This window comes from Lethenteron reissneri, chromosome 15 (assembly GCF_015708825.2).
Source record: "Lethenteron reissneri isolate LAM-NWPU_2019-01 chromosome 15, ASM1570882v1, whole genome shotgun sequence".
NCBI lineage: Eukaryota > Metazoa > Chordata > Hyperoartia > Petromyzontiformes > Petromyzontidae > Lethenteron > Lethenteron reissneri.
Genome location: NC_083793.1, coordinates 13,563,011 through 13,581,324, shown reverse-complemented (window position 1 = coordinate 13,581,324; position 18,314 = coordinate 13,563,011). Strand labels below are relative to the sequence as shown.

The following is an 18,314-nucleotide window of genomic DNA, read 5'->3' as shown; positions in this document are numbered from 1 at the left end:
GAAAATAATAAGTTAGATGGCAGGGGGCATTGCATTGAGGAATGAGTGATAGAGGGATCACGACTGGGAAAGAGTGGAGGGGCAAGGGGAGGGAAGATGAAGAGAATGGGCGATGGAGAAGAGGTAAGGTTTAAATGAGGAATGGAAGGAGGTTAAGGAGGGGAACTGCTTAATGTTTGTCGAACTCCTTTCGCACCCTACACTTAGCCAACGGTGCTAATCGTAGGTAATGTACAGGGGAAGTTTATTCCCAATGGCGCGTATTTCTCATATCCACCCCCGACTCTTTTCACCCTCGCAGCGCCGTAGCGCTGGGCAGTCTCACCGAGGAATGCGCTGTGCTGGGCAGGCGACGCCTGCACGGCCAGGATCTTGCTGTGGTTGAAGTCTCGGTTGGCGAGGAGGACCCGTGCCACCGAGCGGTGGACATCCAACCCCCCCACCTGCACCAGCAGCAGGTGCAGTAGCAGCTGCTTGCTGTGCTCGGGCACCTGCGGGTGCTGGTGGTCGAAACCTGCGTACCGCGGTTTACCCCACACATTGGCATCGTCATCAGCATTATCCTCACCGTCATCGTCATCATCGCCATCATCGTCATCATCGCCATCATCGTCATCGTCGCCATCATCGTCACCGTCATCACCATCATCACCGTCATCATCGTCTTGAGTACCAATATTATCAGCTTTGGCATTTTATCGTAACAAAAAAAAGGTAAAGGTGCAGCCCTGAAATGTCTTGCTCATGCCGCTGCTGGTGGAATGGCCTCCACGTGAGGGGAGCTCGAGAGCCCTCTGGAAGGTATTTGGCCAGAGATGTCTTGGAAGAGGTGGGAGTAAAGAACACTCCACCCCACACCACACGCAGATGTGCCGACTGACTGCGGTGAACCCATTCATACTGCCACTGGCTGGATGGGGGATTTAGAAAAATGTTCCAACTGTCACGCTGGGAGATCAAAGTGGTGACCACCCTCTGCATTGCCCAGTGTGCTAACCATTACATCGTGGAAGCATCCTGGACACCGAGTACGATATGCTTATTTTTAGTCTCACCAGATGACCCTCTGGTTCATGCGTTTAACTCACAATTTAAAAGTGCACGGTTCAAAATCCAGCCAGGGGATGACTCAACGAAAGATGCCTTGAAGGTTAATAAAATGAGTCCCACGTTATTACAAGCCAACGGTTGTAGTCATGTGGATAGAAGAAGAATTGTGCTGGCACATTGGTGAAACTAAAGTTTAGTAGAGAACTGAAGCCACTGAATATACTTTGTATATTAGCCAGTACATCTCTCACGATCGCTTTCCATTGATGCACAAAGAGACTGTAATAGAGCTTCATTGTGCTGCACGCATTTTGATTTTGCTTGCACGCTCTCACTTACGCAAAGGACCATCACACTCACTTCTATTGATATGAAGGTATTCAACCTTAAACGCACTGTGTCGTGTATATGGTGTGAAGTTTATGTATGTAGAATTTATTTCGCACCATACATAGCCAACTATGCTAATCGGAGGTGCGGGGGATGGACAAACTAAACACAAAAAGCAGTTCTAAAGAAAAACTTTTCAATCTATATTTAAAAGTACATAGCTCCAGTGGCTTCCTAATATCGGAAGGAAGAGCATTCCAGATGGCCACAGAAGTGCATCTGAAAGCGCGCGATGCGGTGACCGTCTTCATTTGGATGGCCAGTAGCCAAAAGTCGTTGCGAGCATGACGGGAGTTGCTGCGGTGGTTTACGCTCCTCGACGAGATCAGTGAGGTGCTCTGGTTCATTTGTGGCGGCACTTTGTGTGTATAATAATAGGGGTTTCCCCATTTTTTCTGGCAACAAAACCGAAAACTTTTTACAAGGAATCATGTGTGCATTAACCACAATACTTGTGGTGAAAATGCAAACAAAAAACACACTGATAATATAAGCATTGTCCTTGAAACGGATTGGTCCACACCAGAGACGGCTTTCTTTTGAACCTCGTCTCAATTGGTGCTAGACCAGAGGACACCAAAAGGCGTACAGCTCAAAGACAATGCACTATCAAAGCAATGAGGGCTTGGGGTAAGCATCTACATCATTAGACCTCCTTTGCCAGTACCAAAATATAATAATAGGGTCTTCCCTTTTTTTCTGGAAACAAAACTGAAACCTTTTTACGAGGAATCATGTGTGCATTAACCACAACACTTGTGGTCAAAATGCAAACGAGTGCGTGCTGAACTCACCCAGGAAGACGGCGTGCAGGAGCACCGGTAAATGAATGCTCCACTCCAAATGCACTCCATGGTCCACTACGAGTCCCGTCAGCAGGATCATCGCGATGCTGCACCTGTGTGAGAGCACACGCCGCCGGGTCAGTACAGAATTGGTACATGGTACATTTTCTTTAGACCCCCCCCCCCCCCCCCAACACTTCTTACTTCATTTTTTGATCATAGCAAACACATATAAATCCGCAATCGATACTTTAACATGATACAGTGCAGAATTTTGTTTGCATCGATTACATTTTTTTCACCAGTGTCTCACACCCTGTATATATTTAATTCCACTTCGTATTTGACACGTTACTTTTGTGTTAATTAATTTTTAATATGCTTGTTGAATGAGGAAAGTCTTACTGAATGTTATGGCTTTTTTCAGTCGAGCCCTGCCAAGATTTGCAGTAAGGGGCCATGAATGCTATGTATATTCCCATTAAATAATTGGCAGGTAAATTGTAAAATTTGAACTGGCACACAACAGGTCTACTCTTGCGAATAGTGTAATTGGATTTTTACACCATATAATCCCTGAAGAAGAGTCAATCATTCATGAGATCACCTGGATAACAACAAAAATAATAATAATAGATTTCTCTCACTACTTCTCTCTGTATTCATTATTTTATTGCCTTGCTAATGGAACAAGGACTGCCAAAGCATTTGTCCTGGGATCTGTTTTTAAGAATCTGGTGAAGAAAAATCAGACCTTATGATTATACGTAACTTCATGGGGACATAAGACAAATGTGGTTATGGAGGGCTGATGTGATGTGATGGTCTATTCGTGAATTTTGTCCTGGTCCCTCATGTCTCTGCTGTTGCCTCTCCGGTATAGTGCAGCTTCTTCAACCAGCAGTGGCCTGTGTGAACAGTTGGGAGGGCTGTGCCTTTAACCTTCACACTCAAGTTGAAAATGTTGTCTTTGGGTTTGGTGCGTAGAGAATTCAGAAGCAAAAACAAACCCCAATTAAATTAATTGCATCAAAACAAACGATAACAAAAGTACCGCAACCTGTGATTGCCACGGTTGGCTACGTATGGCGAAATCGAACTTCAACAATCATACACACAAGTTCCGTCCCTCTCTCCCCATGCCCTCTCACCTGTGGAGGGGAGGGGCCTGGCTGAAGGTCTCAGGCAAGTGATCTGTAAGACGAGCCCAGTAGCCTAAGGAGGCAGGCATGGGCAGGGGTTCCGGGCGTGTTGCCTCCGCCATCCGCACCCTCCAGCTCATGTATGCTGGCTCAGCTGTTAACAACGTCACAACCCCCCCATTGCGTTAACAGAGCGTATCGGGCATTGCATTAATGGTAATGGAGCAAGATTCGAATCGCTTCAACAAAACATTACGGTCATCGCGTTAAGGAAGTACAAAGAGCGACGCGTTAACAGAGCGGATGGCATTCTGGTCATGGACAGCATACACGGCAGTGTTACGTGAAGCATGCCGGACATAGTGTTCATGGAAATGTGTTGTTCTTAGGATAATAGCTGGATTTCTTCAGTAATATTAACTCTGAAGGCTCACAGAGTACCTTTTGCGGCATATAAACATCACCAACTAGGGAGACAGGAGGCCGGGCGTGGTTTTGGCCGCCCACCCCTTTGTGTGCCGTGCCGGCCTTCACAGGTGCTCTCGCTAACACCACTTGTCCAAACAGTCTGCTAAGGCTATACAGGGGGATCTGTGTTGCACGCTGGGTCTCACTAACATCACTTACCCCAACAGGCTATACAGGGGATCGCTGTCTTTGTACACCAGGGCTAGCTAACAGCACTTGCCCCAACAGTCTGCTAAGGCTATACAGGGGGATCTGTGTTGCACGCTGAGTCTCACTAACATCACTTATCCCAACAGGCTATACAGGGAATCGCTGTCTTTGTACACCAGGGCTAGCTAACAGCACTTGCCCCAACAGTCTGCTAAGGTCACGTACTTTTGTCGTCCTCGCTGGAGCTGCCCGAGCCGTTGCTGTAGCGCGACTCAAGCCGGGGGTGCGGCCGCATGATGCCGTAGTTCACCTCCTGGTGAGGGTGGCTGTCCCAGGCAATGAGAAACAACGCACGTAGCAAACATTAAACTAAAGAATAAACAAAATGTTTTTTTATTTGTATCAGCTAAGGCCCACTGAGCTACAGAGCTCTCTTTCAGAAGCCACCTGGCCACAAAAGATAGCTCAATGAAGTGGCTTACCATGTGGAAATTTCTAGCAGCCAAATACTCTAAACGCATGTTTCTAAATGAGGTTGGAAAAACCGGAAGACTAAGAGAAAAATCCACAAAACCACGGGGAGACCATGTAAACTCGAAATATATGTGCACCAGGGTCCGGCTCGAACCCACAACCTCCTGTATACCAGACGGGGTAGTTAACATCTTGCCACGGACATAAACGTTCGTGCAGGCAATTCTTTATTTTTGTTTATGGTGGACTTTCTCGTCATTTACAGATTTTAATTATTGATTCCATTAGGGGAGTAAATAGCTCCCCGTCGTGTAGATATCACGTCTCTACACATACGAGGTTCCAAACGAAAGACTTGGCAGCATCGAGCAATGAAGATTACCGTAACGATGAGTTCTAATAAGCAAGAAACCGGTCTACAGTTGTCTGTCTCACTGCTGCCTGTTGGTTAGTCACATTGTGTTCAAATTTTGATGGCGACCTAAGTCAAGAGAACCACAATGCAGTTCTTCAGTAAATGGTGGGTTTGCACAAGGCTGAGAGGTCGAGAGTGTTTTGTACGAACAGTGCATGTTTTTGTGTTGCTGTTGTTATTGTTGTTTTTGGAACTTTGCATTGCGGGGTTCATTTCTTCGGTCTAAAAAGTTAAAACCACTTCGCGATAAGTCCACAGCAGTCATCCTATGGAGAAACCGGCCCCTGCCATGGGAACGTCAAATTTCTATCACTGGCTAAGGGCTGGCAGCAGAGATCGGCACTTCTCTACTGCTTGCACATCATGTTTACCTCTGGATTTGACCCCAGGTGTCTCGCATAAATTTCTATAAAAAAAGGTACTGAACTCAACGGGCTCTCAAATAATATAAACGATGATCAATGGCAGATTGATTAGCTAGATGTTCACCATTGCCAGCTATGCATCCCCGTCACTATGAGGGCCACCGTTGGCAGTAGGCGACCAGCTCTCTGTGTGACTGGGTGCGCGCAGCAGGGGGACACGCCGAGTGGTTGCGTTAAGGTGGCGCACCTCTCTTCAAAGCTCGCCCCGTTGACCATCTTGTTGTCGGGCCCTTGCGCAATCCCGGCAGCGCCTCCGCTCCCTGCGAGCGTGTGGCTGCTGGAGCTCGTGCCTGCATACAGGAGGAAGGGGCAGGAGGGAATGTAGTGACACGGTGGCGAGAAGTGGTTCACGTGTGGCCGCACGAACCAGTAGGAGCACGATTCGCACGGTTAGCTAAGTACGGTTGTGAAAAATACATTTAAGATACATACATACACATACGTACGGTCGCCAGAAAGAAATGAAGAAATTGGCACTCAAATTGGTTTGCAATTACATGTAAACATGTTATAGTTGAAGCCATGAAACGAGAATAAAAATTAATCTTGACTTAAAGCTTTCGTGACTGCAGGGAATGAGAATAAAAATGGTCAGCTCTTAATTACTGACACACGTGCTTTTGAGCTTGTTGTCCTTCCCCCACACCCCCCATGAGCATGGTTGGCTACGTAAGTGCAAAAGGAGTTCAACGTAATACATACATCGGCTAACGCCTACAATAACTTAGTAGATTACCTAGCTTGTTAAAAAGAATTCCTGGATAATGTAATGATCAATATCCCAGTTGACAGTTATGTCTCCAGGCTCAATCAAGCATGATACAGTGCTTATCTTCAATGATATTCATGAGCCAGTAGTGGAAATTCCACATTAAATGGTAGGGAGCCAGCCCATCTAGACAAAAATAATTTTTTTTATAATTCCACAAAGTGCTCCTCATTTTTATCAGCCTCAAAAAGGACAATTAGGCGAGTCAACCTCTGATCGGGATTTGAACTCACAACCTCCTCATCCTAACCATCATCATCTTCATGATAATATTAAATGATTACGATGAAATAAAAGATGAAGAATTGAGCTGTGAGAAGGTGAGGAGCAAGGACTGAGCGGAGAGAGAGCAGCACCAGAGGCTGACGGGGAGGTCCGCTGGCCCGTGAGAAGCCTGTAGAACGGCGGGTTCTTGGTGCGGATGAGGATGGAGTTGACAGGCTCCATGCGCTCCAGCTCGGGCAGCAGCTCTTCCAGGGTCTCCACCGTCTTCTCCCGACAGATGAAGATCACCACCTTCTTGATCTGCTCGCAGGGCCAGGGAACACGGCGTGACGATGGGAGGGGAAGCACGCATGAATCAGAGAAGAAAAATCGACGAGCAGAGAGCAGAGAGAGGTAAGAGATGGCAAGAGAACAATGCAGAGCAAAGTAAGTGTGGCGGCATATGTCACGAGGAGCATCTGGAACAAATTAAAAGCACTGTTTCACCACGAGACGCCGTAACACTATAAACTTGCATTAATAAATGCCAAGCCCTATGATCGGTGCTAATATCTCCTGAAATGAGTCCTGTACTCATAGAAATCATCTGTCAAGGAGCATAAACCATCACGCGAACTCCGATTATCCTCGCCGCAGCGGCTTTTGGCTAGCCATTAAACAAAGGCGGTCACCGCATCGCGCGCTTTACGTTACACTGCTGCGGCCAACTGGAACACTCTTCTTTCCAATATATTAGGAAGCCACTGGAACTAAGCACTTTTAAATCTGGTTTGAAAACTAATTTCTTTAAAACTGTTTTTCTTTGTGCATACAAAGTGAATTGTAAGCAGACGTTCGGAGTAAAAGAGGAGTCGCGTTACCTCTTGCTTCTTGTCCACACATAAATACAAACATACATTCAAAGTAATACCAAAGTTGTGCATTAGCCAAGGTTGCGAGGACTGTCAAGGAGCAGTGGGCGTAACTCACAGAGGGCAGCAGGTCAGGCTCACTGCGCACGCCGCAGAGTGCGATCAGGAACTGCAGGATGACACGCAGGTTCCCGGGCCAGCTGTCGGCCAGCGCCGTCCACACACTCTCCAGCTCTGCACTCGGGGAGCCCTCCCCGTACTGGCATGCGAGAGTGTTGGTTTGCGATTATTATTCGGAAAACAAGCCGGCATGAAACACATTGCCACTGTGCATACGTGCATGCCCCCGATTAGCACGGTTGGCTACGTGTGGTGCGAAAGAAGTTCAACGTACATACATATATACACGTGCACTGTTGACCCAGTTAAGATAAGCGGTACTGTAGTCGCAGCACATGGCTTGTAAATGTAAGGTGGAGGAAGATTTTACTTACAACCCTGAAAGGGATGATAAATTGAGTACCGCTTTGGAGAAAGTCAACAGTTGTTGTCATATGGGTAGACTTGCCACCGCCATAGTGATGTGGAATTTCTACCAGTCTCAGTACTACCAAGGCAGACGAACACTGCCCACAACTTCTTTTTTTTATCAGAGAAATATTTTTACGTTAGATTTGTGTCAACATGAAAAAAACATCACCAAAGTTGTCTTGGAACACTGCTCTATAATGCCGCACTGCCACCTTTTGTGAACTCGCACCCCATGCACAAAACCTGTGCACAGGTGCTCTGTGATCAAATTTTGACTTAAAACTTTCGTGACTGCAGGAATTCATATTCTATGGTTCTTTCGGTAAAGTCACGTCGATAGAAAAAATAGTAACAATAAAGTAATAAAAATAAAAATAAAGTGAATAAAAAATTAATAAAAATATCACGACGTTTCGATCGCAACACAAGCAATCGTCATCAGGATCGGGAAAGATAGGGTGACAGCTTGCGGAGACGGCTTGCGATGACGATGATGACGACCACGATGCCTCTGGGAGCTCGTACCTGAGCGGTCATGTGCAGGAGGTTGTTGAGCACCAGCGCGGTGGCGAGCGGCGATCCCCAGCCGGAGCCTTTGAGCCAGCGCCGTCCCTGCCCGGAGTCGCGCCTCGCCTCCGCATCTTCCTCCTCGTCCCAGCCGGCGCCTTCGACGGCGCTCCGCTCCGGCGTGCCGCCACCACCGCCACTGCCGCCGCTCCCCGCATCGCCTGGGAGACCCCAGGCGCCGCCGGCGCCACCCGCCACCAGCTGAATGTTGCTGAGCCACGGCTGAAGGTAGGAGAGCAGCACCTGGCGGCCTGGGGTTTGCGTGGTTTGGAATCGCCGGCTCAGCTCTGTAAGGGTGGACGGGGTCAAACGGTGGGAGGTGGAGGTGGGATCGAAGCATGAGCACATGAAGTAGTCGACAGGTTTGAATGCTGCCACAGGTGCACTGTTAATTAATCGATTGTAAAACTTCAAATGTATGGATGTATGTATGTTGAACTTCTTCCGCACCGTACATAGCTAAGCGGAGGTGCGGGGGAAGGACAACGAAGAGCTCGGAGGTGTGAAGACACAGAGCGGCTTTTGGCTGGCCATCGAACAAAGACGGTCACCGCACCGCCCTTTCAGATGCGCTTCTGCAGCTGTCTAGAACACTTTTCCTTCTGATATTAGGAATCCACTGGAGCTATGCACATTTAAATCTCGATTGAAAACGAATTTCTCTTGAACGACTTTTTGTGTCGAATTTATTGTCCCTCCCCCCGTACCTCCGATTAGCACGGTTTGCTACGTCCACAGTGCGAAAGAAGTTCAACATACATATTAGAGGATATTAGGTAGCCATAGCCACGCGTAAATGATGGAGGAGTGGGGGTGCATTCTGTCCGCACCAGAGAAGAGTGGCAGGGTGAGCTCGGGGTAGAGGCGTGCGAGCTCTTCAGAGAGCGAGTACGCCGAGAGGGAGTAGAGAGGAGGCAGTGGCATAGGCGAACTCAGCAGGCCGTCCACGTCTCCCGACTCGTCTCGCTCTGTGTACCCAAATAATTTCTCCTCCATCACCTGGTGGAAGGACACAGCGACAACCACTGTTAATGCTGCAGGCGTCTGCTGGCGATTTGTAATTCACCCGTACTGGTGGAGTGGGTGTGCGCGTGTGTGCAGAAATGCACATTGTGTCATCGTCATCTTATTAAGAGACACTGGTAACACGACAGCAATTTAATTCTGAGGAGAACCAAAAAAACTAAAAGCAAAAGGAATATCGTATGTTATTTTTCTAAATGCACTTTCATATCGTGATATTTCTCTTGTCATGGAATGCTGCTGCCGCAATGGTTCGGGCACACTGGGCTTGCAATCCAGAGGTCGCCGGTTCGATTCAATCTTCTGGTGTGGCAGTTAAATCAATGGGGAAAGTTTCTTAAATCCCGCTCCCCGCCCAGCAGTACACACGTGTTCACTACAGTTAGCTGACTGACAGGTCACACGTGGAGCAGTAAAGTGTGGGTACTCCCCCCTCTTGTAATATATCTGGCCAGTGTGGAAGAGCAGGCCAAATACCCTCTACAGCCACCTCTGGTGGAGGTCCTTCTGCCTGCCAGCAGAGGGTGTCAGTAAGTAACTGCAAGGTCTGATATCTGTTGTATACAACAGCATCGTATTTTTACACGCTTTTATTTGACTCACTCTGTCTGTTGTCGTATCCTCAAAAAATATTGTAACTCAATTTTTACCCACTTCCCAATGTGCTATCGACGGCAAACTTGGTATACTTATGTCATACTAATGACCAGACTATATTCTATCATAAAAAATCTAAAACATATATTTTAAAACATTCTTTTACACGCTTTGATAAACTCACTCTGTCTGTTGTCGTATCCTCAAATCTTGTAACTAAATTTTAACCCACTCCCCAATGTCATATCGACTGCAAACTTGGTATACGTATGTCATACTTGTGACAATACTCTATTCTATCATTTAAAAAAAAACTTTTTTTTTAAACAATCTTTTTTATATGTTATGTTTCGGCTTGGGTCTAATTGTCCACGCTCAACTGACGTTGGCTGTAATTGGCCACGCCCCTTACGTTGTGGCAAACTTCGAGGCCACTTTCTGGAGTCGTGGAGTTCTGCCATTACTCGTACGGTATATTTCATTCATTTTTTTAAATCCTTTATATTAAGTTCACTTGCGCGCTTGCTTGCTTGCTTGCTTACGACCGTGCAAATCTTTCGGTCGTTTTTTAACCCACTTCCCGTGATCCAATCGAGCTGACAATTTCCACACAGACTCGTTGTGCGTGACAATTAATTTTCGTGAAATCAAATCTCCAAAATTTTACACTTTTTAGGACAAAAATATTATATTTAATTACCAATTGCTTAATGGTGCCATGCAATCATCTGACCCATAGGTGGCAGCCATCTCAAGCCAGAGGACGAGAGGACTCTAGCCGCCACGCATATAAAGGATTTATAGTGAAAAACTTTGTTTTTACGGGTTATACTTGTTTAATTACTTATTTTTATCGTAGCAAAAGCTTCAGTCAATTCTCAGAGTGAATTTGAATGCACACCTGCATGAGTTGCAGCGCCATCTCGTAGATCTCCTGGGATGGGTCAGCCGCTTTAAACAGGATCAGGTTGAGCAAAGTGATCATGCCCATTGGCCAATCCCTGTCGCACACACGACAAACAGCACACAGAGGCCCATTATAGCCACCACATTAGCCATCAGCTGTTATTCACAAAGTATTGGACTCTACAAGAAGGCTCAGGTCTGATATTAGGGGTGCTGCCACTAAAGGCTGCTATATTCACCACAGCAGGGAAAAATATTAACGAATAGATTTTTTAATCAAATTGCATTGCCAAATTCATCAAACTGCGAGGGCGTGAATCATTACAGATCTTTTTGACAGAGGAATGACACGCACAAAGATCCTTAATAGAGCTACACGAGGGAGTGGATGGGCAGCGCCACACCTGGCTGTCGTCTCACTAGTGGTCGTGTTTATACACCGCAGATATTTGTCACTGCTGTTGGTGGCCATGAACGGGCATAAAACTCGGGTGCAGTCCACTTTGCTACCACTCCCCATAAAGACAAAAATCCCCACCCCCTCCCCCCCATAGCCTCAATAGATATTTGAGGCAAGTGCTGTTAGGGAGCACCTATGAAGGCACAGCACACAAGGTGGGTGGCCAGCACCATGCTCGGCTGCCTTTGTCTTCCCAGTGGTGATGTTTATGCATTGCACTAGGTACTCATTTGAGGCTGAGCAGACCTAGGGGAGGCCCAGGACCGATTCAAATAATCGTCACTGGTGGTGGCCGTGAGTGGGAATCGAACTCGGGTTGCTGGGGTTTGTAGTGCAGAGCGCCAACTGCTACACCACCGCTCCCCACCAGACACACACATACACACACGTGAGCTACAATGAGCGCAGGGCATGTGGGTGAGCTCTGACCTGCTGGTGAAGGTGGTCGCGATGGCGGTGAAACAGCCAGCGGCCACGAGCGGCGAGCCCGTGTAGCAGCGGTCAACGGCCCACTGCAGCAGGTAGCTCAGCTCAGGGTTCAGCTCCAGCAGCAGCACCACCATCTCGCAGCCCAGCTGGTGCACCTAAATGCACAAGTCAGGGCGCGTAGGGTTATTGCATTCATTTGAACAAATCGCATGAGATTATTTCATCATGGGACCTCCTTTGCCAGTACCAAATATGAGAATAGGTTTTCCCCTTTTTTCTGGCAAAAATTCAGGTGTTAAGATGTTAAAACACCAAACGGAAATCTTTTACAAGGAATCATGTCTGCATTAACTACATATACTAGTGGTCAGAATGCAAACAAAACACACTCTGATAGTATATGCATTGTCTTTTAAACCGATTGGTCCACACCAGGGATTATTTCATTTTTACTTCAACAAAATGTGCAAGGCGACTTCCGTTCACATGAATGTGCATATTAGTTCTCTTTTGAAATGAATTTGGCTTTTTTTTTAAAGATCACAGGTGTAATCTTTGAACATTCGTCAACAGGATTTAAATATAACACAGAGTATAAACAACATACAGAACAATACCTCTCACATGCGCATATTTGGTAAACAACGTTTCAGTATAACGAATTTTTGAGCTTTTTTAACCGTTATTTTACACGGAATGCAAAAAAAGATAACTAAAATAAAATATTTAAATGCACAGAAATAAAAAAATTATGCGTCGACCTCTGTTACTTTACAAATAAGAATAACATTACGTTTATTCCATGTTTATTTTATTTATATCGCTTTTTATGTTAATACTCTCCGTATAATATATATCTTTTTAATATAAATCGTCTTTGTTTACAATATTAACGGTAAGTTACAGTGAGGGAAAAAAGTATTTGATCCCCTGCTGATTTTGTACGTTTGCCCACTGACAAAGAAATGATCAGTCTATAATTTTAATGGTAGGTTTATTTGAACAGTGAGACACAGAATAATAACAACAAAATCCAGAAAAACGCATGTCAAAAATTTTATAAATTGATTTGCATTTTAATGAGGGAAATAAGTATTTGACCCCTCTGCAAAACATGACTTAGTACTTGGTGGCAAACCCCTTGTTGGCAATCACAGAGGTCAGACGTTTCTTTTAGTTCGCCACCAGGTTTGCACACATCTCAGGAGGGATTTTGTCCCACTCCTCTTTGCAGATCTTCTCCAAGTCATTAAGGTTTCGAGGCTGACGTTTGGCAACTCGAACCTTCAGCTCCCTCCACAGATTTTCTATGGGATTAAGGCCTGGAGACTGGCTAGGCCACTCCAGGACCTTAATGTGCTTCTTCTTGAGCCACTCCGTTGTTGCCTTGGCCGTGTGTTTTGGGTCATTGTCATACTGGAATACCCATCCACGACCCATTTTCAATGCCCTGGCTGAGGGAAGGAGGTTCTCACTGAAGATTTGACGGTGCATGGCCCCATACTGGTGTAGAGGTGATACGCGCTGGGATTAAGGATCGTATGCACAGTGCGTGATGATTGGCTGTGTAGGTGGTGACGCGCGCTGACGGTGGAGGATCAGGGGTCAGCGCGGGGTCGTGGGTTACGGGGTACCGATTGGCTGTGGGCGGTGACGCGCTGAGAGGGAGTGATCAGGTGGCAGCGCAGTGTGATTGGTGGAGTAATGTTAACACGCGCTGGGGAAAGCGGATCGTAGAGAGAGTGCGTCGTGATTGGGTCATTAAGGAACGACGCTCACGTCGACGCCGCATCAGCTCCGTCCCTCGTGAGCAGGGGCTATAAAAGGGGATGCACACAGGCGTAAGGGCAGTGTGTAACCAGCGAAGAAGGAAGACGGGGATGAAGACCTAGAGCCCTGCGGTACCTAGCCCCGCTGTCCTAAGGGGACCGGGACTCTGTGTAACCCAGAGGCGAGTGTAGTGGGTGTAGCCATAGGTCTACACGAGCCGAATGTACTATGTGTAGCCAGGGCATAGGGCTTACACGAGTCGAGTGTATTGTGTAGCCAGAGGCATAGGGCTTACACGAGTCGAGTATATTGTGTGTAGCCAGAGGCATAGGGTCTACACGAGTCAAGTGTATCGGGTGTAGCCAGAGGCCTAGAGCTTACACGAGATTAGTGGAGTGTGTCGGAGGAAGAAGAGAGACCACACGTTGTATTGTGATACCTAAAGGATTTAATAAAAGTGTGTTACCCGTCAAGAAGTTCCTGCCGTCAATTCCCATACTTCAACTGGCGTCAGAAGTGAAACGGTCCTCCAAGCATGGATACAAGGAGGAACCGTCGGACCCACGGGATTGACCACGAGGACAACCTCGACGACGCGGGCCAGCGGGCATCAGGGGGTGAGGAAGAGGAGCTGCCCACGGGGCAGGATCCACCGACGGCGCCGGTCGAGCGACGGGGGACTGACACCGTGCTTCGCGAGGCACACTCCCGTCTGGCGGAGCTGCTGCTCGCCGCCGCGTCCATCTTGGCGGAGATCAGCTCGTCGGGAGGAGCGGGGACGGCGGCCGACGTGCTACAGGGTCGCCCTGCAGATTCCCGCCAAAACGATTTGGCGATTCCCGCCATTTCATCCGCTCCAACTTTTGGCGGGAACGGCCATCACCACGTGGCAGCGGTTCTCCATGCGCGGCCGCTGACGTCACCAACGCGCGCGGCGGACCGCCATCACACACCCGCCACTGGGGCCGCCATCTTACACACCGACGGGGGGGCAGAGAGGAAGCACGAGGAGGAGGACGACTTTATCTTTCAGCAGCGCCTTCCCACGTTGTCAGCATTCAAGGCGGAAGGCGGGGATTGGAGCCAATTTCAGCGCAGATTTTTGGCGCATCAAGAGATGTCCGCCTGGTCCGACGCTACGGCACTGCGGGCACTGCCTGCCATGCTGGACGACAACGCGCTCGCGGCCTTCACGTCCGCACGCAGGTCGGACCGCTCCACGCTCAAGGATGCGCTGGCTCTCATGGCCAAAGTCTACGGTCCTCCCTCGGCGTGCCGCCATCATTTCTACGCAAGACGGAAGGCGGACACGGAGACCGTGCTCGCCTACCGCACGGCGTTGCTCGCTCTCGCTGACGCCGCGTTCCCTCGTATGGACGAGGAGGGCCAAGATGCGATGGTTTTGGAGCAGCTGCTCAAGTTGGCGCAGGACCTGGGGGTCCCCATCAACACGGCCGACGACACCGATATTTCTTCATTACGGGTCGCCACGAGCATGCAAGCGCACGAGGTCCTTCAACGAAAGCAGGGGGTCGTCTGCAACGCTGCCGTGGCCTCAACTCCGGGTCCGGTTGACACCGTGCCCCAAGTCGTCAGCCCACGAGAGGACGCGTTCATCGCGGGACGAGCGGGGGACTGGAGGTCGGGGGGTCGTTCGCCTCTGTGAGCGGCCCGCAAGCTGGAGCAACCGAGATCTCCGACTACTGTCATCACCTGCTATAACTGCGGCCTTCGTGGCCACGTGGCCTCCGGTTGCCGCGCCCCACGTCAGCGCGCCATGGGACCTCGGCTGGACGACGACCAAGGCCCCAAGTCATCACTGCAAACCCCGGCAAGTCGCGGCACCTCACATGCTTGGCCCGCATACTCGACACGTATGGGTCGTCGCGTTGCGACGAGGGAGAGCCGAGTAGAGTTCGGGGATTCGGTTCGGAGAGGGGGGTTCGGCCGGGACCGGGGAGACATTAAATGGTCGGAATTGGGGCACAGAATAGTGGCTGCCTCAGCGGGTTCATCCGTCGTTACCGGATCGATTGATGGGGTCGAGGTCAGGGTGTTAGTGGACACGGGGGCATCGGCGACTATTATTTCGGATCTCATTTATAATATTCTCCCGGTACAATGTCGTCCGCTTCTTCCGGTGGATGTGCCATTTTACGCCGCTAACGGGGGATCGTTGGGCATTATCGGTCAGATTAGGGCGTCCATTTGCATTGGTGATATCAAATTGTCGGGACCCGTTTTCGTTTCATCTTCCCTGGCGGTTCCTTGCCTATTGGGCACTGATTTTTTGGCGAAAATGCCCATCAAAATTCTCATTGATCAGCGTTGCATTGAACTACCATCGGGTCGCCGTATTTCATTTTTGACGAGCCCTAATGTAATTCGGACGGCGTGCGCTACCATTCAGGCGTTAGCAACACAGACCGTGCACGTGCCCCCGGGTTCACAAATGTTGATTCCCCTCCGGTTACGGAAGCCATGGGGGAAGGAGGCCTCGGAACAGGCCATGCTTTTGGGTCCTTCTAATAGGGCTGTTGGAGGTCTCGATTTATCGGTGGCTCACACTTTGGTTGGGGCAGACAGGGATCCGTTTGTCATGGTTTTAAACGCTGGGGCGCGGCCGGCCGTCATTCAGCAGGGCACCGTGCTGGCTCACGCGGCACGGGTCCCTGCGGAGGAGAGGCTGGTTGCGCAGGCTGATCCGAGCCCCACGAATAGCGTACCATCAAAGGAGGACCTAGATTGGATTGATATGCTGTGCGCGGACTCTGACGATTTGTCAGCGCTACAGTTGGGTGCGTTGCGCGGGTTGCTGATTGAATTTTCGGATGTCTTCAGTAAACATAAGTATGATATCGGATGCACGGACCTGCTACGCCACCACATTGAAACGGGCGATGCGGCACCGGTCAGGCAAAATCCCTTCCGACTGAGTCCTGCTGAGAAGGAACATGTTCAGTCGGCAGTTAACGATATGCTGGAAGCCGACATTATTTCGCCTTCTTCCAGTCCTTGGGGAGCACCTATTGTGCTCGTTAAAAAGCAGGACGGGTCCCTGCGATTTTGCGTCGATTTCCGCCGCCTGAATAAGATCTCGGTGGCCGACGCGTATCCGCTCCCCAGGATGGACGAGTCTCTCGACGCATTGTCCGGTGCGCGATACTTTTCGACTCTTGATTTATTGTCCGGATTTTGGCAGTTGCCACTCGACGAGGAGTCTAAGCCTAAGACTGCATTCCGGACTCCAGGGGGCCTGTTTCAGTTTAACCGGTTACCCATGGGACTTCACTCCTCTCCTGCGACGTTTCAGCATCTTATGGAATTGGTTTTGTCGGGCTTGCAGTGGGAGACGTGCCTCATTTACCTTGACGATGTCATTGTTTTCGGTAAAACGTTCGAAGAACACCTCCAGCGATTGAGAGGGGTGTTCTTGCGAATGCGATCGGCTAAATTAAAGTTTAAACCGGCCAAATGCCATCTTTTTCGTAAATCCGTGAGGTACTTGGGTCACATTGTCGACTCTTCGGGGATTTCTACCGATCCTGCGAAGACGGACTGTGTCAGTTCGTGGCCGACGCCCACGTCAGTGTCAGACGTGCGCAGTTTCATCGGTTTTGCTTCGTATTATCGCCGATTCGTTGAGCACTTCGCCACCATTGCAAAGCCCTTGCACGCTTTAACGGCAAAAGGAGTGAAGTTCCGGTGGGGACCGGAGGAGGAGGCTGCATTCTGCTCCCTCCGGGACGCCTTGGTAAGGGCCCCACCCTTGTGCTATCCGGACTTTGAGAGTCCCTTCTTGCTAGACACGGATGCTAGCAACACGGGCATTGGGGGAGTGCTGTCCCAAGTCGTTGGAGGGGTCGAACGGGTGGTCGCCTATGGTAGCAGGGTGTTGTCGCCGGCAGAGCAGCGCTACTGCGTCACCCGTCGTGAACTACTTGCCATTGTTTTTTTTGTACAACAATTCAGGCCATATCTCTATGGTCGTCATTTCACGGTCCGGACGGACCATGCGGCGCTCCAGTATTCATTACGGGTTGCCCAGCCCTCGGGCCAATTGTCGCGGTGGTTGGAAGTCCTCCAGGACTATCAGTTCACGACTACGTACCGTAAAGGGTTGCGACACACGAATGCCGATGCCCTGTCGCGGTTGTTGCCTTGTCACAAATGTGCGTGCTTATCGGGATCGGCGCGCTGTAAACCTCCGGTTACGGAAGGTAGGGAGGCGTTGGTTGCGACCGCGAGCACACCAATTGGGGATGGTCCCGCTACCCCAGGGGGTCAGGACTCGCTGCTCTCACTGTCGTTGATTGAGTGGGGCCGTCTCCAAATGGCGGACAGCTCCCTGCTGGCATTGCGCCGAAAGACGGAGGGTTCCGAAGGTAGCCACGACCGAACTGGCTCCTACGAGCTTAAGCAGGGCCTGTTGATGAGATGGGACAGTTTGTCCCGGCGGCATGCGATTGTGGTGCCTTCTGCTGTGAGGGGGAAGGTTGTCTTGGCCGCACACGAACGCCTCTTGCATTTGGGAGTTAACAAAACGCTTGCCCTGCTTCAGCGTGACTATTATTGGCCGGGAATGGGGGGTGACGTGGTGAATATTCTGAAGGGTTGTGTTGAGTGCGCCAGACGGAAACCACCGCCCGTGGCAGCTAATCCACCGCTGCAATCTATTCAGGTCTCGCGCACTAACGAGCTCGTTGCACTCGATATTCTGGGGCCCTTTCCGGTCACGCCTAGGGGTAATAAGTACCTGTTGGTGGGGGTCGAATATTTTACCCGGTGGCCTATGGCGTGGCCACTCGCCAACCAGTCGGCGGCGGCTGTGACGGACGCCTTTGTCCAGGGCTACGTCCTGGACAAGGGGGCTCCCGAACGCTTGCT

The 18,314-nt window shown here is 49.5% G+C and overlaps 1 protein-coding gene across 1 annotated transcript in view; it reads right to left on the bottom strand.

Annotated features, from left to right (window-relative positions):
- Window positions 1–18,314, bottom strand: part of LOC133342510 (protein furry homolog-like) — a 96,127-nt gene that overhangs the window by 20,205 nt on the left and 57,608 nt on the right. The window contains exons 9-19 of the mRNA XM_061551663.1: window positions 11,658–11,812; window positions 10,764–10,863; window positions 9,073–9,241; window positions 8,201–8,529; window positions 7,263–7,403; window positions 6,425–6,593; window positions 5,487–5,589; window positions 4,211–4,311; window positions 3,377–3,521; window positions 2,235–2,338; window positions 326–514 (exon numbers count right to left, since the gene is read on the bottom strand). Coding sequence (XP_061407647.1) covers window positions 326–514; window positions 2,235–2,338; window positions 3,377–3,521; window positions 4,211–4,311; window positions 5,487–5,589; window positions 6,425–6,593; window positions 7,263–7,403; window positions 8,201–8,529; window positions 9,073–9,241; window positions 10,764–10,863; window positions 11,658–11,812 — 1,705 coding nt within the window. The remainder of the gene's footprint in view (window positions 1–325; window positions 515–2,234; window positions 2,339–3,376; window positions 3,522–4,210; window positions 4,312–5,486; window positions 5,590–6,424; window positions 6,594–7,262; window positions 7,404–8,200; window positions 8,530–9,072; window positions 9,242–10,763; window positions 10,864–11,657; window positions 11,813–18,314) is intronic.